We start from the raw sequence: 22,947 nt of genomic DNA on the forward strand, positions 1-22,947 counted from the left end.
CGGGAGTGAATGGGGAGGAGAGGCAGGGCTGGGGGCAGCGGAGCTGCTGAACTCGTCTCAGGCCCCTGGGCAGGATCGGCAGCTCCCAGCAGTCACGAGCTCCCTCTGCTCCCTCTCTTGGCACAGCTTATCCCATCCACCTCTCACCGCAGCCCCACGTGCTCTCCCTTCCCTGCCTCCTGTCCCTACGGAACAGATCCTCTGCCCTTCCTGGCGGCTGCCCAGAGGTGAGGTTCTGAAACATAAATGCAGTTTAAAAATACACTGTGCCTGCATCCTGCAACACCACCTACTCCACGGCGCTCAGGTAGGAAGTGGATTGTACAGAAAGGAGTGAGCCCTCGGGATCCTTCGCTATATTCTGTAAAGTACATCCTGAAGTCAGGATTTTCCTTTTATAACATCAGAGCACTGTCTCCTATAAAGTCTTTAGAAAGTAGCTCTGCGCTGGTTGTAAAGGAAGCACCCTGCCACTCCCATGCGAGAGGAGATGAATCACTTGAAACAGAAGGATTTCATTTAATTCCCTCCTCATGACTTAAACCACGGGGAAAAAAATACAGTTAAATGCCAGGGATGTGCTTATCTGTGTTACTTGGTGTCTTCACTGTTGAGCAGAGACGCTCTGCAGGTACTGATAGCGATTACAGTGCTGCATTTTACTGTGTGACAAAGATAGTCCCCTCCTCTGTAGCTGGTTATCTGAAATGCCTTTAGAGAGGAATTTAGAGCAGGGTAAAGGTCCTGCTTTGCTCATGCATCAGGAAAACATACACTAGAGGAGGATTTCCCTAACATGCCTTTGCAATTCTTTTCCCTATTTCAGTGGGCCATAAAAGACAATTTAAAAGGTTGCTGGGAGCTTCCTTTCCACCTAAAGCACAGAAAACCTTCATCACTTATGTCCTGTTCACACCAAGCCCTGATGGATACACACAGTTGGCAATATCCAAGTACACGGATTATGACTTCCTATCACCAATACCTGCATTGTACGTATGTCTGCAGAGGACTTTAGACGCTACGAGTTACTTACCCTGCAGCTAAGATCCCTCTAAAGCAGACTTGAGTGCTTTTGAAGACAGAAACACACGGAGACAACAGCTCACCTGAATTCATTCAGGGCATCAACAATCCTGTTATACGCCAAACTCCGCTGGCTGGCATCGGCTGATCGGCGACTCATTTTCATAGCCTTGAAAACAATCATTAAACAAGATAAGTGACACAGCGCTGCAGAAGCACAGAAAATGGAAAGCAAAGTCATGTGTTTGACTTTATCTTTCCTGCAACCAGTCATGCAAATAGTTTTTCCTAAGTGATAACGTGATGATGCCAGTGTCGACTTTCTTATCTGAGGAAAGACAGGTGAGGCACATGCATCTGCAGCCTGGGCTGCTTCTGTGCTTCTCGTCACATTCAAGGCATAAAAGGGGCCAAAGTTTCCACTGCTGTGGCAAAGTAACCACTAAGTTTCCCCTAGATGAGAGATTTGAAGCAAATCTAACCACATATTTGAAACTTCAATTTTTGGGGTAAAATAAAGGGAAAGAAAGAAAGAAGCTCAGTAGTTACAGCCTGGAATAGCCTAGAGGTAAGTCCTCACCCTGCGATACACTAGAGTCAGACACAGCTGAAACAGGGAGGCTGAGGTGGCCTTAAAAGCACTTTTCCCCCTTGATTCAGGATTACTGGAAGCTTGTACAGCTCTAGAGACTGTTCTCACTCTCAGCAGCCCCTGCAGTGCAATGCAGCAGGCTCTGTCCTCCCCATGTTGTGCTTTTACAAGCAGTTAGAAACATCATCAAAGATGTTGTGGAGCAAAGCTCTTCTCTGGTGCAATTCCTATACCCAACAGCAAGTTGATCCTACTTCTGTAAACCAGTAATAAGCATTAGGACCTACATCTGACAGGGCTGGGGGAAACATCCAGCAATACAAGTCCAGGAATCAAAAGAGACTGTGTTTACCTGTTCTATTGCACTCTTCAGCTTGTTCATGTGACTCTCAAAAAGAGGGAAGTGTGAGAAGAAGAACTCATTAAATTTGTTGTTTTCATCTTCATCTCTTGAGAGGGAAAAAATAACCCCAATTGCTATCTTCTTCTTCCTAACAATTCCCGGGCTAGGACCAGAGCTGTCATCTGACAAGTTAAAGCTTTCATCCATAGACCTTGAAGCATGAAAAATAGAAAGTTAATGTAATCCACTGATTAAAGTTGTACATTTCCTGTATAATTCAATTTTTGAACATTTAACTTCAAGAAACACTGGTTGTTTGCATGAGTTGTCAAATCATCACCTCTGATGCCATTTTTGACAAGCAACCCTTAACTGATCCTGCAATCAAAAAAGCTGGAACCAGATTCAAAGTGTTTGTGGGATCAGAAGATGGTATTTTAGTTCTCTCCCATCTCTGCCAAGAATTTGTGTTTTGAGTAGGATTTTAGGGCTTTTTATCCTCAGAAGTACAGCCTACGGGTTTACATCTTGCTGCAGGCTTCCCAGTTAGTGCAAAACATGGAATGCCACGAAGCAAACAGATCCTAAAAAAGATCAGGCGTTGAGTGCAGCCTGACTTACACCTCTGCAAATACCCCACAGAAAGCAACAGTGAGAGCAGAATCAAGCTGACAATGATGGAAAACTCTTGGGCAGGAACCAGCACTCTCATCCCCGGCTCACCATCGAGGGAAGACCCCATTCTCCAAGCTGGTAGTCTGGCTGCGACGCCAACGCCGCTGGTAACTGCTAGCACAGCTTTTGTTAAACGAAGAGCCCGGAGATGGAAACGGAGTGATGAGCAGACTGCTCAGAGATGCTGCAATAACAAGAGGAATAAATAAACATCTCTCCAGAAGAAAGAGTGCTTGGAAAATAATACCAGCGACTAAATGAAGCCCCTCGAGATAAACTGGTGCTGCTTCTCAAGCGCCTCCTCTCTTGTTTATCTGTGTTTCTTCTCTAAAAATAGCCAGTTTACACTAACATTAATAAGATACAAGGGTGAGACAGTCCTGCAGCTTTACATAAAAGACAACATACGGGCTGCACCTTGCTCATCAACCCTGAGTATCGGGAAATAGGTTCTTTGTGGAAAGGAGTAACGTTCATCACATCCTTTAACAGCCTTCCCAATCTTAACTAAGTGCCCAATATCCTGAATTTGGGAGGAGGATGGGGGTGTTGTGGAGGCAAATTCCTGCTTTATCATTACCATCCTCCTCACTCTGGAAAGGAGACGACAACAGGTATCATTTAGAAATGCTGCCAGCTCATTTCAATATTTAATTTGGCTTGTTTATTTGCAGCAGGCTTTAATAAATTGCTCTGGTGTTGAGATTACCTCCGTGAGGTTCCTAATGCAATCCCCCTGACGCCTACACTTGTGTGTATACATACAGGTATGCATTAATGCTTGCATATAACAAACCAGAACAAGCACATTTCAGCACAGGAAAGACTATTTGATGATGTCTAGATGTCTCAGTGAGTATTTTTGGAGTCTACAGGGTTAATACACAGAACAGACATTACCAGATCTTGCTATCCCGCTGTCTCTGTCCTCGTTCTGCTCCCTCCCAGGCATATCCATAGGGTTGCTATGAACTGTAAAACAAGGAATACCAATTAGCAGGGGAATATACAGTTCGTTTCTTGTTTGCAGATCTCCATGTAATTAATGAAACAAAACCATGCTCATTACTTCAGATCAACAGCACTGCACAAGGCCATCACCCAGAAAGGCTGCTTAGCTGAACAAGCCAAGACACTCATCTGAAAAGCTTGTATGCATGTTTCTGAAGTCCAAACACTTATTTTAGTGCAAACTAGAACTTTGTCTCTTTACACAGATATTTTTCAATGAAACTTCAATGTACTAAAAGGATGTTGGTCACATTGGTAGTAGCCAGTGTATAGAGAAAACATCATCATAAACCAATACAAACATGACTTCAATCACCTACCAGCTTTCTCAGGTATTGTATATATATTTTTAAAGGATTTTGCAATGCTTCCTTGAAGAAAATACATACTTTTAAATTGCGAGCAGTGCGTTGGTTGTTCAGCTAAGCCATAAGCTGTCCAGATTCACAGCTGCATATAGACAAGATCAAGTGTCTCAGGCTCAATAGTCTTTAAATGTGCTACATTTCACAAACACGTGTGTGAAATAAAAGCTACTCGGCCATGGAAATAAGACCCAGGCACTAAAAGCAAGAAATGTCCATTTTAAATGAACCTAGGTTAGCTTTAATTTGCACAGTCTGGTTGAAACAAGTCCAGATCAAAATAGCTTCACACTATTGTGAAATATTATTTCCAGAAATATGAAATCCACCATTAAACGTGTAAGTTTCCAAAATAAATCAGCACACAAGGAGGAACTATTAAAATGCCTGCAGTCCTCTGGGGATTTAAAGCATGTAGCCAAAAAGGTAAGAGAGCAGGCACGGCTGTCCATGCAAACCACATGAAAATCTTATTTCCAGGGCCAAACTAGGACTGCCCACGGTTGTGTCACCCCAGCTAGACTAGGCACACAGCACACAGCACACTGCAAACCTGCAAAGAAAGAGGCGCTCCGGATCAGGCGGAGCGGACCTTGCTCTGAGAACGCCCGCCTGGGGCTGCAAAGCTGGGAAAGACCTACATGGCAAAATGTAAAATACACAGGGGAGAATGAGGTTAGTAAAGCAGAACGGTCCGTAGGGAGGGGGCCAGGGCAGGGAGAAGAGATAAGCCAACATAAATGCAGAGTTTATGCAGGAGAACAGCTCTTACGCTTAACAGGAACATGGATTCAAGGATACGGCTTACAGTGGGGCTACATAGCATTAACAGAACTGAAATAATAGACCCAGCTTTACACTGCCTCCCATACAAGGATGAGGTTTCTCTCCAAGGGTGCTTTCTTTTCCCTTCTTTAAGTTGAGAAATGATTAATTTATGCAGGCTCAAAGCCTAACTGGATCACAAACAGGAGATTCATCGTGGAGTACAATGTTTGGTTTAACATCCACACTGGTGGGGATAAGGAACAGTGTTGCTGAAGACAACAGGGAGGAAGGGGGAGAAGGGAGGCAGAAACTCATCTTAGGAGAACCGACAGAAAATTACAGGCTGAAGTAGTTGTTCTGAGAACAGCCAGTGCATCAGTTTAGTGAAACGATCATGTAGCAAATCAGTATTAGTTGTCTCTGTAGCCCATTCTAAAAGTAATACTGGGTTGTAGGGGTACCAGAGGAGGAGTGTATTTGCTGTACACAGAGCCAGGAGATATGCATGGGTATGTTTAATGCGTTAGTTGCCATTCTCACTCCTAAATTTGAAGGTAATGCTCACTCAAAGCTTTCTAATTTTGTCAAGGGCCTGTAGGGACAGGACAAGGGGAATGGCTTTAACCTGCCAGAGGGGAGATTGAGATGAGCTCTGAGGCAGAAGCTCTTCCCTGGGAGGGTGCTGAGGCGCTGGCACAGGGTGCCCAGAGAAGCTGTGGCTGCCCCATCCCTGGCAGTGCTCAAGGCCAGGTTGGACACAGGGGCTTGGAGCAACCTGCTCTAGTGGAAGGTGTTCCTGCCCGGGGCAGGGGGTTGAGACTGGAGGAGCTTTAAGGTCCTTTCTAACCCAAACCATTCCATGGTTCTGTGATTATACAAACCACGGAGGCTGCAGCTCCACAAAGCCCCCTGCCATTCTCTTAACTCTTCACTCACTAAAGGAAAGGACATGACCACTGCTTTTTTTTTTTTAAAGCAGGGTGTCTAAAAAAAGCAGCTTGTAAATAGTTCCCAACCAAAACACACAGACCCTTCTCTGTCACAGCCTGGCGAGAGCCAGTGAGTCAGGAGCAGTCCCCGCTGCTGAACACAGCGGTCAGAAATGCTGCAGTTACAGATTAACTTCACCTGCTTTAACCACGGTTCCCTCTCACTGAACCAGGAGCTGCAAACACACACTGTGGAACTGACTGCAAACCTGTGCAGCTCCCTTACAAAGACAGCTCCAGCACCCCCTTCCAGCAGGCAATCTCACCGCTTCTCATTGCACCAAGGTGCCTGCACCCAGGCAGTCATCCTGCATGGTGGGCAGGAGTCCTCTTCACCCCAGAGCTGGGCACAGATGACCATGTGGCACTGGCTATACCTAAATCATAGTGAGTCCATGCCCCATAGCTGTGTTAGCTGAATTTGAACTTGCAGTTCAGATCACGCTGGTGATACAGCAAACTTTTGCCAAGTGCAAACCACAGCAAAACCCTGAAAGTTGATGAAGTGAGTTCCTCTCTGATCTTAGATTGGGCACCTCATTCGCTGCAAAAAACCACAACTGAAGCCTGAAAGGAATACTGGATATTAAGAAAAAATGCAATTTTCCAAATTTCCTGGCTTAGTAAATTCAGGAAGCATTTAATAAACACATTCTTACAACTTTAACTGGCTTCCCTTATAAATGGGAATGGTTGTAAATGAGGTGTACAGCTTTTGAACCCAAAAGCCCATGTCAAAGCCAGAAACCCAGTCAGAGTAACTAAGTCATCAAGTTCGCGCCTTCCTTCCGAGCCTAGAAAGTGTGTTTTACATATAGCAATATTCTGGAAATCAAATGTCAAAAGCAGCCCTCGTTTCACTTGCTACAACAGCCATTTGCTTGGGAAGTCAACAGCCTAAACCAAGGGGAAGGAAGGATGTGCTGAAGAGCTCCTCAGGCTGCCACACTGAACAACCAAGCAGAGTATGTTACTATCAGCTCTTTTCCAAGGGGAAAAGCTAAGACCTTCCCCTCTTTCTGTTATCTAATGTCCATAAAGCCTTCATCCACAGCACCTCCAGGAAGGCCAAGAACCAAGAGGCTCTTCCAGACTGCTTAGCTTCCATGGTCAGACAGAGAGAAAGAGGAGAGAACAGAAGATGCTGTGGCTGATCTGATCAGAACTGCAGCCCAACGGTGCCAGGTTGACTCTGACGGGTATGAACCACGCAGCCAACATGTGCTCAAGTGGCCAGAGTACAGGACAGAATGAAAACTATGAACAACATAAACCATGGAGCTGGGCCAGGCAGAACCCCTCCTCCCTGATCTGAGATACGCTGCTTAGGAAGTTCTGCAGGCTGGTATTTTCCAACATCTTCTGTATGTGAACTTAAGTGTATCTGAATATTTCTATTATGTATTTTATATACACATGCACAGCTGTATGTATTGAACCACTGCCAATTGCTTGAACTGTACGATTCATTCTCCTCCAAACCATACCAACATTAATTTTCTCTTTTATCTTTAGCTTTTTTTTTCCACTATTTAATTCTATTTATAAGACTTTCATATTCTTGAATCTGTGATTACTCAATTAAAGATACCAGAAAATCAAATCTGTTTGTAATTACCTATATTCCCAAGAAGTCCATTCATAATTGTACTGTGGTCAGGCTTTAATGTATTGCTGTCTTGATTAATGAACTCAAGACTGTCCTGCAACCTGTAACAATCATAAAACATACAACAGAAAAAGAGATTTGCATTTCAATAGAACACAGTGGTACTTTGTTACGGCCTGAATTGAAAGAACAAGATAAGAACCCAGGCTTCCACTATAAGAAGCTTTCATAGCCTAAGCCACATTCTCAGGTGGGTCAGTTAATACACAGAAAACTAAACACTGAACCTTCTGAAGCCAGATGTTTTTATAACACCTTTTTCATCAGCTTGGACTGAATTTCCTAACCCCAGTGTTCTGTCCTCATCCCTTCTCTTCTGGTGGTTGCAGATGCTTCTATACAATATCCAGCTTCACCATATCAGCATTAAAGGAATGGTTCATTTATTCACTTAAAGCAAACTGAGGTGCAGACAGCTGCAAGGGGAAGGTGAGGACACTAGTGACAGGATGTAAAAGATCAGGGAATAAGAAGATATTTTTCTAGAGTAAGAATTGGAGGGTCCAAATAAAGTCTTCTGTGTTCTTACGTTCACCTGCTCAATGTGCAATAGGTACAATTTGCAATGGACTCACGTATTCAGACTTCCATAGATGCTGCTTCCAGTGCGAGCTGTGAAAACCTTGCTGAGCATGAGCTGAGGAGGTGAGCTAGAGGACAACAAGGAAGATGTCAGTCAGAAACACAGTGCCAAGACAGGCTTTGCTTTCCATTGCACAACCCTCTAGATTTTATAGACCCAAAGAGCCTTTTGTGTCAAAACTGACCTCAGAATAACTTTAAAGCAAACACAGAAATTCCTTGTGCTCTGCACTTGTGGCATTCAATTCATTACATGTTAGCACTAAGGAGTAAGTCTTCTGAAAAGAGCAGCAGTAACAAAATCAGTCTTACCGGATCTGGTGAATTTTCAGCGTGGAGCCCTTGTAGCTCATGGCCACAGAGCCAAACATCATCTCTCCAAGCATGTTAGCATCTGAGGAACACCGAGAACCCTGCAAAAGAAGTCCACCAACACCTGGTTTTATGGACTTTAGAAGCACACTTCTATTAGGAACATACAACTAAGGGAAATATTCTTTATTTAAAAGATGAATATGCAAAATGTCTTGCTATGCCACTGTTGGACACAGCAAGTTGACCAGCTCAATAAAGATCATGCCAGCACAGATAGTGACTTTGACGTTGGCAGTGAGCTAAACTACTAAAATCACCCAACAAACTTAACCCAGCACAGGAGTGAGGGAAAGCAGATTGCAATGGCACTGGGTCAGAGGACTGAAAAGTCTAAGTGTTGGTAACACACTTTACTGAATAAGAACCATTAAGGCTAAACCTTGCGTCTGCGTGACAACAAGAATCACAAGATCCCTGGAGATCTTCTAAAGCCTGTGCGTTGGAGCAGTGCTTTCTTGACACAGACTGATTGAAAACTTATCCATGGATGGTATTTTGTATAGCAAAGAGCTGTAGCATCACGATGCGAGGCTTAAGCTGTGCTTCTTGGCTGGTGAAAGTTTGCTGTAAAGCATGCTGTAGATAGAGAGGAGGAACCTCACTGTGCCACATCACAGGCTAGAGCAAATACTGCAAACAAAACCTAGAATTAGAAGTTACTCAGGGCCATCAACTGGAGACGACTGCTCAGCTGACACTCACCTTGTCTGCATACTTTTGATCACTGAGATTACTGTCCCTTTATCCAGGGCTGTTTCATCTCTAAATAAGAACATTGGTGGTGGGTCTCCATTTGTGCCTTGGCCTGAACAATTTAAAATATCCTGATGACTAACTCAGAGCTCAGGTGGTTCATAGAATCCCAGGTTGGAAGGGACCTTAAAGCTCATCCAGTTCCAACCCCTGCCACGGGCAGGGACACCTTCCACTAGAGCAGGTTGCTCCAAGCCCCTGTGTCCAACCTGGCCTTGAACACTGCCAGGGATGGGGCAGCCACAGCTTCTCTGGGCACCCTGTGCCAGCGCCTCAGCACCCTCCCAGGGAAGAATCTACTCCTAGTATCTAGGAACAGCTTAAAGCCATTCCTCCTTGTCCTGTCACTACATTCTTTTGTAATCCTTCCAAAAGGTTCCTAAATCCAGTCACAGAAATAATCTTGTGTTTGGAAAATGCCAAGTGCAGTATCTCCGTATCCCTTGCCCAAGCTCTGAACCAGCAGGATCCTCACCCGGATTCCTGTGCAGGCTTGGAATATATCTAACTACTTCACCCAGCATCAGTGAGCTCGGAGCATGATCAAGGACAGGGTGTCCACACTGTGGGCTCCTACCAGCAGTATGGAGTCATATGAGAATGACCCCTGGATGTTTCTGCTCACACCACCCTACAGAGCAAGGGCAGGAACAAGGGAACATTAATCAGCCAAAAGGCGACGCACTTAGAAGGCTTCTCAATTTTTAGCTCTTCTCAAGCACTCTCAATTAAGATGATGGTACTTCATCAGACTCCTGTTAACCTCTGAAATCTGCTATCAGAGCAGGAAAGATAGGGGATGACTCAACGTAGGAGCCACAGCTATAAAGATGAGGATACAACTGCAGGGTTTGTTAGTGTTCACATGACAGGGCAAAATCCGATCCTTAGCTGGGTCTCAGAGAAACACCAGCCTGAGGAGGTGCACTGGAGGCAGTACTGGAAAAACCAGACTTCAAAATCAGCCAGGATGAGCCAGCAGCTCCAAGGAAGCATAAGCACAGACATTAATGGCTCTAGGAAATGACAGGTCTGGCAGCATCATGAAATCCTCCAGGAAGAACACTTCAAATTGCTACAGCCAAACGTTACGTTGGGTATTTTTAAACCTGTTGCAGATCTTCAATGGAAGGACTCATCCTGAATAAACGTCAAGCCCTTGATGGTTGGTTTTGGCTTCAACTTTCTGCTGTCGTGAAAATCTAATTCTAAAGCTGAGGAAAATGCTCGCAGAGAAAGTATTGATCTTCTTTGTCAAGCAACCGAAGTAAAAAGAGGCAAGTGAAAATCAGCTGCTTCCTAATTCAATTATAGGGGTTTCCCTTTCCTCTGAAAGACAGACACAAGCAGTGCTGAAGGCAGAGGGTAAGAGGCACCCATGACCTGTTTCAGTCTGGCATTGCATCTACACTTAATTTTACCATGCATAACAGAAGATGCACATGTTTAATACATGTAATCTGGAAACACTGCTACAGCTCAACTCCTTGGGCCTCTAATGCTGCAAAAGAAAGGTCACTCAAGACCAAAGGAGAGTGCAATCGACTGAGGAAAGGGCTTAAATATTAAAAACCTCAAACAAAAAATAGTCAAGGAGCATCTGGCAAAAAGGGCACAACCTCCAGCACTGACAGTCTGGGGACAGACCAATGCCCCAGGTCAGATTTACCAGCTCACGTAAAACCTGATCATAAAATACACCCAAGTGTGTGTTAGCATCTCAGAGGCAGTTCAATTTGCATGACTTGGAAATTACATTTCTGAATATATTGACAGCATTTAATATTCCACTTGCTGCTTGTATTGTCTTAGCAATAACTAAGTACAGATGCCAATTAAAAATGCAGGACAAATAGATGTCAAATCATGATCAACAAATCAGAAGGACTTTCAGACAGGCAGGTACTGGGTAACACTCGTGTCATACGTGCAAATAATTGTGGGCAAGCTTGGAACCAAATTCAGCTTCACCTTAATGGATTCTAATCACATTTGTGAGGGCTCTGGATAGGACGTAATTAAAAATAGGGAAGGCTGGAACAAAGCCCTGTGTCCCAGCTTGCAATTAAAGTTGCTCATATATAGTCCAAGCGTATTTAAGCAAGGAAACAGAAAGAACTATTTTAAAAGTCCTACAGCATTGTATTATTTGGCCTTCTATTTTATAGCTTTCAAAAGCAAACAAACAAAAGGACTTATAAATACTGCAAGTACATGAAGTATCCTCTGAGGTTTCACACGCCGCAGTTAGAAGATGGGGAATGCCAGGCTGAGTGATGTCTGCACAAACTTACCCCAGCCCTTCTGCACACATGACACTGAATTTTATGGTGCAGCAAAGAACTGTTGTATTTACAACTCCCTGCTCACTCGCTGGGAAGCCTGGAAGGAGCATGGGGAATGCAGTAGGTAGTTTACAACAGATACACTGTGGAAGACCCACCAAAGCTGGAATTCTCTCACCACTTTCTGAGCCTGTCACGTAGCCACACACCAGTTCAGCTCAACTCAGTCAGGTTTTGACTAAGTGATACGCGTGAGGAAACAGGGACTTGAAAGGGAAAACTTTCCACAGCCTTAAAATACACTGTCATGCCAACCACTGAAGTTAATTTCCTTTAATAACGTTGACCATTGTTTGCACAGAGCCTGCCCAGTAGGAGAAACAGTATCTGGATAGTGGGGGGCGTCATTTTTCTTGATCACACAATGCATGAAGGAGGTTATTCTGTGCTGGAAGGAAGCTGCTGACAGAAATGTCTCTTCCTTTCAGAACCGCAGCTAAATGCCCTTCCAGGAAGGGAGGAATGGAAAACAGATCTTCAGCCACCTTACTAAAGCTGTGGAAAATAGTGTGATGAGACAGAGAAAACAAGAATACACAGCTCACCAAATATAGCAAGAGCTGTCGTGACAGTGGGAAAGTCAGCACTGAAAGGTTCTTCATTTATATCTATGGCAGATTAAGACATCAGTAGTACTGTACTTCAGAACAGGTTGTGGAGATAGCAGCTTCCCTCAAACACACAATTACTTCATTACAAAGAGAGGAAGGGCTTAGTTCTATTTTAGGGCGGCTTAATATAAAACACTTGTGATCCATGGAAGGAGAGATGACAGAAATATATCCGTGTCAGATGACTCCAGCTACTCTCACGGCCAAAATCTCTTATGTAAAATGTAACTCAAGCACACCGAATCCCTTGTTATAAAGCTATTACACAGACTGTCCCTACAGATAGTGCTTTTCTCTGTTATTTCCCTGGTATTTAGCAGTAAAGCAAAATAAACTCTCTCACCTATACCAAGACAAGGTATTAGTGCCAAGTCTCATCGTACCGAACCAGTGTTATCACCTGGGTCATGAGACAGAACAAATGCCCTGGAGAAATCTCTGCCATTCAAGATGCATCCCAAGAGACCCAGCTGGTTGGTTTTACACTTGTTCAACCCCAAAGCTACAGAATTAAACATTACTGACTCAGAACCAAAGCCAGATGTTGACTGAAAACTGCTCTCCACTGCCAGCCTCAGGTTTCAAGCACTTTATAACATTCAGTACCTCACCTGACACTGGTATTTGACACGGGTTATGCAAAAAAACAAAGGCAGAAGTGACTCACCTGGTATTTTGGGCATTGCTCTTTTGGATCAGAGAATGAGGAGGATGAATTGATTGAACTATCCAAGGAGGAAGAGCTGTCTCCTCCAGGCTTCAGTTGGCAGCATTTGCCGAACACTCGCACCTGAGCATCGCTGCAGAGTTTCTGAAACACAGACAATGTACAGGACACACTAAGACCCATGATCTGAAACTGTTTAGCAGCACTGTACCTACCTGCTTAGGTAAGATATTTAACAGCTGAAAGGTTTATGCCCCAGGAAAACAGTTAACAGAGGATTTATTAGTGTCTCTTGCAGCCTGGATGTACAAGATAAGGCTGAGCTGCGAGCCAGGAGCTCGCAAGTCATTCCGGCTCCATTTCCCTAAGTAACCATCCATCTCTAAAGCTTTACAAATGACTTTTTAAGCCCCAGGATTAGGAGAAAGGATGGCACCAAAGCATTTAAAGGCAGGATGGCAACAACAGTCTCCAGCTGCCTCCCTCTCACTCCCTGTGCCCACTGGGGTGGAGGTGACCCAGCAGTGTGATGGGCACAAATCCTGACCAGGAGCAGATCACCATGGACAGGAAAGCATGCTAATTAGGAATAATCGAGCAAGAACACCAAGGGATTCAAGAGATTCATGTTACAAGAATAACTGAGGAGAAAAGATACTACTGTTATAGCTCTCTCCCTCGCTGTGTCCAAGTTCCTTAGTAACTTTAAAGAGTGGCATAGAGGTGACACGTTCCTCTTGTTTCCAGTACAAGGGAATTGTGCGGCTGAAAATGGACCAAGCTGAAAAACACAGTCAGTGTTACAAGGAAGCCAGAAAAGTTTCACAAAGCAACGCAGAAATGGTCCTAGGAGAGATTTCTGATGGAGATTCAGGCAGAAAGCACAGCAAGAGAGGGAGTTGGGAGGGCTCGGATGGAGCAGGAGCTGACATACAGAGCGGGCAGGATCTGTGCCCACTGTGCCCACACAGCATTGGCCATGACTGGCACCGGAGATGCTTCACTACTGTTTCCTTCACTGCTTAAAAACACCTGGGATTTCCCCTGTGAATCTTGGCATCCCAAGCAGAATCAGCATCCACGTTAGTCAATGCCATTTGAAAAAGCATTAGGCAGCCCTCTTCACCTAAAGATCTCAGTGTATTTAACATGTACTCATTACACTTCAACACACCCACGCTAAGGTTGGAGTTACTTCCATTTCCCAGTGGGCAGCACCAGGAGACAGGAATAGTCTGCACTGCTCAGAATTACACACTAACTCTGCCCTAAAACTTTCTTAATTAACATGATATTAGGCAGAAGCTCTTCCCTGTGAGGGTGCTGAGGCGCTGGCACAGGGTGCCCAGAGAAGCTGTGGCTGCCCCATCCCTGGCAGTGTTCAAGGCCAGGTTGGACACAGGGGCTGGGAGCAACCTGCTCTAGTGGAAGGGGTCCCTGCCCGGGGCAGGCGTTGGAGCTGGAGGAGCTTTAAGGTCCCTCCCAGCACAAACCAGTCTGGGGTTCTATGAACATCTCCTATACAATCACCAAACCAGAAAGAGCACACTGGAAGCAAACCCTATGGGAAGCAAGGTTCAAGGGACAGAGGGAAATAAAGCAGTACTGTTATGTGTCACAGCTTCATCTCTGGCCCCAGGGGTCCACATCACAAATTTCCCCCCTTCATTCAAGATCATGACTTGCCTTGATCTTGAGTAGCTACGAAAAAAAAAGGAAAAGGCATAAAGAACAGTGTGAAATACCCAAGGCACAAGGTGGTAACTTCATGACTCTGCTTGAAAACCAGCAACAAAAAGACAATTGCCCGACTGCTGCGGAGGGGTTTTGATGAGGGAGAAGGTGGGAATCCTGTGCCTCTGCCCTGGGCTGTGCAGGTTCCTTAGTTAGGGACAAGTGACTTCTATTTGGCCTTAACTGTGGGTGAGAATTAGCAAAACAGCAGAACATCAGGGACGAGCGAGCTCCACACGGCATTCCGCAGCGCTGCTCCCAACAGAGAGCTGCAGCCATGGAAAGCCTTAAGGAAAAATGTGCAGACAAATCAGTAATTCTGAGCAGAGGGGAAGGAAGGAAGCGTTCACCAGTGCTGTGCTTCACTGACATGTGCAGCCTCCCCTCGCAGCATCCTCTCCTTACGACATCGCTGTATTCATGCAATATGGAGATGTGCTAATGGCTCGAGCACAGTGCACAATGGCTGGAACATGTGAATGATCATCATATGACTTCAGTAGGAACTCGTGAACTCGAATTGCATTTTATCTCTGACACAAACAACAATGTCCCAGGCTAGGCAAGCATCATGTGATAAAACCACATCAAATCCACAGGGTTACAGCAGCGTCTGCAGGCAAACCACAGTTCGGCTTGCATTTTCCATCAGATGTTGAAAGTTCCTTCTCAAAAGTTACAACTCTAACTGAGCTTCCTGAGGACTGTAAAGCCATGGATGCATTTCTACAGGTGGAACAAACCCTGTATGCATTAAAAACACACAGGCTATGTTTGCAAATTACTGACTTTTAAATCATTTCTTCTCAGTATCACTGCACTTTGCTGCACAGCAGCTTTCCCCATGTCCATTGGGGAGCTTGGTACCTTGAAGTAATAGTTGCCTGACTTAAATAGCAAACCAGGAAAACGGCTGTTTGGCCTCTGCAGTGGAGTTTAATGAAGCAAGACTCCTGCAAGGAGCCTGTAAATGAGGCCAGGATCTTTCAGATACCCCTTCTCAGAACTTTGTGACCAGTAAATCCCTCCTAAAACACAGCTCAGTGATGGATTTTGGTGTTTGCTCTTTTACAACTTAGCACATGCTTAAGAATAACCTGCTGGAAAATGAGATCAAGTACCTGCAGTGCCCCTCTCCTCTGCAGCTCCAAATGTCAGTGAAATCCTACCTCCTACAGATCTCCAGATATTCTGCATCAAAGCAGTGGGATTACTTGCATTCCAATATAATATTCCGCAGATACTCAAGCCAGGCTTCCAAAAATAAAAAGATAACTTAAAGAATCAAGAACAGCACAAGGGAAAGCTTGGGAACTGTGGGTTTTCCTCCCAAACACCGCTGCGACAGACCAGAGCCTGTGGCAAAGTGGTGCTGGAGCCCTCCGGAACGCTCCCATGTGCTGGAAGCAGAACATCTGCTGGAAGGATGCCGCGGGCAGCTGCCGCTCCTGGCTCCGCGCTGCTCTCCCCGCTGTGGTCACACTCCGTGCTCCTTCCCTGCCAGCTCGCTGCGGATTCCGCCCAGCTCCAAAGGCTTCCTGCCAGTCACAGCTCTTACATTAGAGGTCATCATCTGCTGAAAGCCTTGGGGACCTCTCAGGTAGAGCTGGAGGTAACTCAGTCTTTATAGTATGACAGGGTACAAAGGAGTTTCCTTCTGCAGTTCTGCTTCTCGAGCCTCTTTTCTCCACCTCTTATCAGCAAAGACCTTTATTAAACTCTTTGTCACAAGGTCTATAAATTCTTCAGTAAGTGGAAAGAATGTGCCCAGGAAGAGGAGTTTCTGCTGGGCAAGTTTTGCGGTGGGGATAGTAAGAAAGTTGAAAGGAGCCTGGTGTGTTGAACCAAATCCAGGCTGTGTGCATGCGTGAGGGCTGTGAGTGGCAGAAGGAAAGAGAAATGCCATCATATGCTTCACTCTTTGCCTCCTCTCTGCAACAGCAGGTGCTCAGATACCACTGTGATGGCAGTGATAGAGAAATCTGTATCTCCAAGCAAAGCTGCCACTCTGCAAGAGCCTTGTCCCTCATTTCTAGAGCAGGGTTTTCAGCAAAGCTGGGAAAATATTCCGAAATAGATAAATTAACTTTTTTTTCTCTATTAACATGCAATTTGTCATTAAACGTATGCATCCACCTAGGACATGAGAGTAACCCCAACAGACATTCACTCCTTCCCTTCAAGTGCTGCTGTAAAAACCCAGGTTCTTTCCTCAAATGCAGGTGTCAAGGGCTACATTCTCCCTTTATTTCCAGGCTTGTCAAGTTCCTCTGTTACTGAAAGGTCAGTGGAAGGAGTAAAGTCAACCTACACTCCCCCACTCTGCTGGTAATCTTCCATTTCTGCTTAGAAACCTGTCCACCGAGAGCCAGAGAGACCAGAGTCTCATTTCACACAACTCACCTAAAAGCAAAAGGCTCACTATCCAGTTACTAATCCCTCAAAGCAATTTGCTGTTCAACATTTATCCAGTGCTAAAGTATATCGGAGCACGTGGCTAATCCTGGCTTGTTTAAAGCAGCATTCCATTTTTCTACTTTGGGATGAATATGACATCTGAGTGAAAGAAATTTTGGCAGCGGGAGATCAAGTGTCATATGGCTTTTCAGTTACATTATCCCAAACATGAAGACAACTTGGTTACATGGCAAAAGTGAACTTTTTGCTCCCCAAATCCAATCCACCTCTAGATCCCACATTCTGCACCTCAGGGGCCACTTTTTCTCTTTCATTTCTTCCAAAAAAAACAAGACAAACCCTCCTGAAAATCCTTTTCTGCCTCTGGGTCCTGGGAACAAGTCACTGCCCTTCTCCAAGTCCCTGTTTTTCTGCCTTCCCAGGCAAACCACCCAAACTCGAGATCCCTGCTCAGCACAATGCTTAGCTCTTGATTTCTTTCCTCCCTCCTCCTCATGGTCCCTTAACATTCCATCTTCCTCTCTGGACTCCACACTGTCCCCTAGGCTGACCTTTAGACTTAGGGAGTCTTTCAGCTTCTTACATACCCAACAGCAGCCACTTTAGTCAAATCCCAAATGGTAACCGCTGTCTTGTCATGTGTCACCAGTGGACCATGGGAAAGGAAAAGGAGCAGCTAAATGGGATGGCTAACCCCATCCCTGAACTCATTCAGCCTGCTTCAAGGAAAGGCCTAAAACATCATTTCCCTTCCCAGCATCTTCCTTGATTTACTTCCACTTCTCCCTCAAGGCGCCTCCATTTCCGTGGCATCTTTATCCCACCCAATTTCCAGCCTTTGGAAGAAAACTCCTCATACTCCATCTGGCCTTTGCCCATGGTGAGATAACTCATACACCACACACCAGCAGCAGCACAGTGAGATACAAGGGAGGCGTCGTGCGAGGCTGGCGCGAATGCGGCGTCAAGGTTGAGAAGCCAAGCACAGGGGTGAGGAAAGGCAGAGCCGAGCGGAGAGCTCAGCACCAGCCAGGCACCTGGCCTCTGCACCTCAAAGAGGAAAAGGAGCTGCTTGTTGTGCTTGGTCTGAAATCCAAACCAGGCTGGGTATCTGGTCTTGAGGAGCATATGTGTGTTCACACGCTGCTCCTGGCGTGGGAGCCTGGCCGCCTGGATGCACGTGTGCGGGAGCTGGTGTGCCGTCACCAGGCAGAGAACTGGCAAAGAGGAGCAGACAGGCACAGGAATGAGTCCGACAGTGGAAACCCGTAACGCTCTCACCTGCAGATCAAGTCATACAGCCCCATTAGAAATGAGACACTTGGAAGAACGAGCTCTGAAGTAACTCTAGAGGAGGCAGTGGATCAAACCCACAAGTTTGCCTGTAGAAAGACTCTGATACCCCAAACCCTGAGGAATGTGGATGTTTGGGTGTAGATGGAGGCTTTTTAGTAAAGCGGACAGTAAACACAGACCGGTTTGTGTTGGAAGGGACCTTAAAGCTCCTCCAGCTCCAACCCCTGCCACGGGCAGGGACACCTTCCACTAGAGCAGGTTGCTCCAAGCCCCTGTGTCCAACCTGGCCTTGAACACTGCCAGGGATGGGGCAGCCACAGCTCCTCTGGGCACCCTGTGCCAGCGCCTCAGCACCCTCACAGGGAAGAGCTTCTGCCCAAGAGCTCATCTCAATCTCCCCTCTGGCAGGTTCAAGCCATTCCCCTTGTCCTGTCCCTACAGACCCTTGTCCAAAGCCCCTCTCCAGGTTTCTTGTAGCCCCTTTAGGTGCTGGAAACTGCTGCCCTGGTGTACTCAATATGCAAGTGCCTGTCCTGACACATTTCCTCATTTCCTAGTGTCACAGGCCTGGAAAGGGCAGCCACTCTCTTCTGTAATACCCCGCAGGACTCAGGGGAATTACCCCATTTCCTGACGCTCATGACACAGCAGCCGCTCAGCTCCGCTTACAGAGCCTGTTCATCAATATCCCATCCTCTGGAAAGCCAGAAAGAACCTCTCCTGCTCAGTACCAAAAAAGGCATAGGAGGCACAAAGGGGATCTCTCTGCCTCCCCCATGCCAAGCGCCCACAGCTGCCTGTGGTGGATCCGCGCCTGGCCTCGGTGGGAACGCCTGGCACTGCCTTCGGCCAACATTCCCGGAGCCTCCCGGCTGCTCCTGCGCTCCACTCGCCAAGTTTAACTCTAGCAAGACCCGGGGAAACCATCACTTCTCCCGTGCTATTAACATACTTCAATGGCCACACTGCACACGGCCAGCTGCCTTCTGTGTGTCGCTGTGCAGCACCCTCCCAACACCCTGGTGCACCGAAGATTTGGCTTTATTGAAGCATGACGAGGCTGAAGCTCCAATGAAAACACAAAATCCTTATTTGTGTTATAGTCACATTTCCCTCACGGATCATATGAGCCTAGTAACGCTTTAATAATTAGAGCTCAGGTTGGTGTGAGCACAAACTCTGCAGTTTTCACTCATCAAGAAGGCAGAGCCTACCTTTTTATATCCTGAAACATCTGCGTCTGGAAAAGTCTGCTCTGATGCTCTTTGAATTTTATTACCATCCCTTCCTTTACAGAATCCAAATGACTGAAACATTGTCAGCCTTGGTCCATGACTCTCGACATACGTAGAGATTAGATGTATAAAATAGAACAAAGTATATCTCACCTTGCTGCAGGCGTACAACTCTTAAATTATAATTGCTTTCACATCTCATAAGCAACAGAAAATGGGAACTGAAGAGCACAGCAATGTAAAGCAAACTGAAACCCTCTCAGTTCTCCACATTAGAGCGATTAGACTTCAACCAGAACGGTCTGGCTATTGCTGTGCACTTTTGCAAACCTCCCCCCAGTGTTATCTGCAAATCCAGAGGTATAAATCACACTAGGAAATGGGGCAGGGAAGGAGAGATGCAGAAAGCGCTGGCTTTTGTGGGGTGCTGAACAGATGCCCTTTCAGAAGGGAGAGTGCCCAGCCCACACACGTCTGGCTGCAAAAGGGCAACAGTGCCTTGGAATGTGCTTAGAGCCAGGATCTGGCTCTGTACAGGCAGGGTGTGTCCTGGTAATGAGAATCACGATAAAGAGCAAGAAAACTCAACAGTGCAAAGCCTTGGCAATGGCCAGAGCCTGCTGCTGACCGCACACGCCTGCACTGAGCTGAGCTGAGGACCCTTCTGCACCGTTTTACCTGCACAGTGTTTCTGCTACTGCAAAGCTCTTTACAAGGAAAGCTCTGCCTGACGTGATGTTATCTGAGTGCTCTGTAAGGCAGGTATCATGGCAAGCAAAGGTTGCAACAGAATCTCTTTCAAAGTCTCCTAATACCACAAAAAAAAAGAAGAAATATATCAAGTTACTAGAGACGAGTACTGGCATTTCTAACACCCTGGGAACAGTGTTCCTCCACCAGTCTCACATATTCATTTCATACAGATGGTGAATACAGCTATTTCCCTCCCTTTTTAGCAAAGAAAAAGGATAGATTAATATGGAACCTGATTAGCTTCATTATTAGTCATTTACTCTGTTGCTGTTGAGCTGCCACAGCCAATAATCCTCCTGAAATAAACCAAAGCAGTAAAGTTTACAAGTTCATTGTGCATGTGCACATCTATCTTAAAGAAGTTTGAGGCTTTCAAGGAATCAATTGAAATACGTCTTTTTTATTAATGAAATAGTACTTTATAATTAATGAAATAATAGTAATAAGCACAGCCAGCAATTCATATCAATAAACCACTTTGAAAGATCTCTTGTCTTTAAATACTGTTCTTCCAGAGGTTCTTACCAGGAAATCAGGAACTTATGAACTATAAAACCATTCTACCAAGTTAAAATGAAAAAGAGATGTATTTTGTTCAACATTTCTGAAACTTGCTTTACTTCATCAATTCTCAGAGAGAACTAGGAAACTGTCATCTTGACTCATGGTTGTAAAAGAGGTAGGGTAAGTGATGGAGGAGCCTGGAAGTTAGTGTCCAGTGAGACACAAAGTGACTCCCAGAGGTTAGGATGTGCAGAATTAGGATATAGGAAGCACTCGGGATGAGCAGCATCAGGCTGGCAGCACTCAGCAACAGGCTGAAGCAGTTTACAAAGCTGGATGAAGAATCTTCTGGCTGTTCTCCAGTACCCAACATGAAAACCAGGACTTGGGGTAACATGTTATTTTGTGTACTCCTGCTTGCAGAACAGAGTAGGTTCTATGGGTAAAAGCAGCTGGGATCATAAATTTCAGCTCAGACAGTGCTTTCTGCTTGCAGAGCTTAAAATGGTTTGCAAATGTTTTTAGAGATGGTGAAAAGGAAGTTCAAAGTTGTCCAACCTCACACAACCACTTACAATAGCGCTGTGGGTAGAAATTAATCCTCTGGCCAGAGCCCTTAGAAGGAAGTATCCTCATCTGACTGCACCCATTACAGTTTCAATTAACACATTACCATGCAGACCATGCCAAAAGGAAAAGCAGAGGAAAAGTTTTCAAGTAACTTTGTGTGAAAAACTGTCAGCAAAGTGCAGAAACAAGAACTGGTGAAAGCTGCCCAAACAGGACACCTGAGGACACAGGACAGGACTAATGCAGACCCCACCATGGTGTAAAAACACATCCATAAACACCAGCTGATGCCCTGCCTCAACCCCTCAGGACTGCCTGCTGCAGCCCCAGGAAGGAATCCTTCTGCAAGAGCAGAAAGTAGATGACCCCGGGAATGAAGAGCCCACTACAGTAATTAAAGCTGTGAAGAGTGAAATCACTGGAGCCTGAATCATTTGCAACAGGCATTTAAATATAGCCCTGCGTATAACTGATGTTTAAATGCTAATGTGAATGGAACAGACCCTTTGTCATACAGCAATCTTGCCATTTAAAAGCATACAGACCACAACCATGTAAGTCAGTCAGATACTCACCGACACCGAAACATCCTCTATTTTCCTTTTAGCGCTGGAGTCAAATAAGACATTCCGTCCTCTCCTCTCGCAGTCCTGGTACACGATCAGTCGGATCTGACTTGGGTCAAACTCCGGCAAAGGCCAGCTTTGATTAAAAAATACAAGAGCAGAAGGATCAATTACCACAACTCTTCATGACACTGTTCTCTCTGCATTATCTGTATGCACAAAGTTGAGCAAACGCGATGCCTTTTCATCACACCCTTTCATCCCGTAGCCAGAATGATTTCTGGCATGAACGGTATCAATCCACTACAACCACATACAATGGGGCGTGCAGCATCACCAGCTCTTGTGTTCTGTTTTGCGATAGTGAATGTTTTCAAGTTCCAGCTTTTGGAAATCAAAGTCATGGAAAAACTCAGCTTTTGTGTTCAAAGACAACAAACCAACATCCATAACCCACAAGCCCCTCATCACTGCAAGCACTAGCTTGGGAGCATTCACAATTCAAAAGCAAAAAGGTCTATATGCACACTGGCCTCTCCCTTAAGTAATGAATTTCTGCATTTGCAGTCATGGGTTTGCAGCCTCGTGGGTTGGCAAAGCACTGAGCTCCACAGCTGAAAAAATGCAAAGTACCTTCCCTACCCCTCTTCAGGTCTCACGAACACTGTAGTTCTGTACACACGTTACTAACTGCCGTATCATGAACTACAACATTCATACTAATCCATATGCTCTGATGCTGGGGAACCAAGCACCATGTGTAGCTTGGTCCTGACTGTACTCAGGTCCTCACTACACTCAAATAATCTCTTCTAACACGCCTACTCCCAACTGGTTTTGTAAGGAGGAAAAGAGCTTCCTGAGCCTCTGCCTTTCCCCAGTGTCCCTGACTCCGGAGGAGCTTGGCAAAGGGAGCACTTGCAGGGCTCAGGCTTGAGCACCAACTGTATAACCTTGCCATCTTATCCAATTTCCATTTTAAAACACTGGTCATCACAGCCCAGCAATCCCTGTTGCCCATGGGCTTGGGAATCCATTTTCACTGGTACCTTCTCAGTTCTTGGAAACAAGACGCCTGCTCTATCCATGAAACCAGCAGG

At 45.5% G+C, this 22,947-nt stretch overlaps 1 protein-coding gene across 1 annotated transcript in view; it reads right to left on the reverse strand.

Moving 5' to 3' along the window:
* Window positions 1-22,947, reverse strand: part of FNIP1 (folliculin interacting protein 1) — a 42,419-nt gene that overhangs the window by 13,736 nt on the left and 5,736 nt on the right. The window contains exons 2-11 of the mRNA XM_010013860.1: window positions 21,857-21,983; window positions 12,772-12,915; window positions 8,333-8,433; window positions 8,014-8,088; window positions 7,388-7,479; window positions 4,566-4,649; window positions 3,537-3,608; window positions 2,685-2,820; window positions 1,971-2,172; window positions 1,110-1,195 (exon numbers count right to left, since the gene is read on the reverse strand). Coding sequence (XP_010012162.1) covers window positions 1,110-1,195; window positions 1,971-2,172; window positions 2,685-2,820; window positions 3,537-3,608; window positions 4,566-4,649; window positions 7,388-7,479; window positions 8,014-8,088; window positions 8,333-8,433; window positions 12,772-12,915; window positions 21,857-21,983 — 1,119 coding nt within the window. The remainder of the gene's footprint in view (window positions 1-1,109; window positions 1,196-1,970; window positions 2,173-2,684; window positions 2,821-3,536; window positions 3,609-4,565; window positions 4,650-7,387; window positions 7,480-8,013; window positions 8,089-8,332; window positions 8,434-12,771; window positions 12,916-21,856; window positions 21,984-22,947) is intronic.

Source organism: Nestor notabilis, unplaced genomic scaffold, assembly GCF_000696875.1.
Source record: "Nestor notabilis isolate BGI_N333 unplaced genomic scaffold, ASM69687v1 scaffold11324, whole genome shotgun sequence".
NCBI lineage: Eukaryota > Metazoa > Chordata > Aves > Psittaciformes > Psittacidae > Nestor > Nestor notabilis.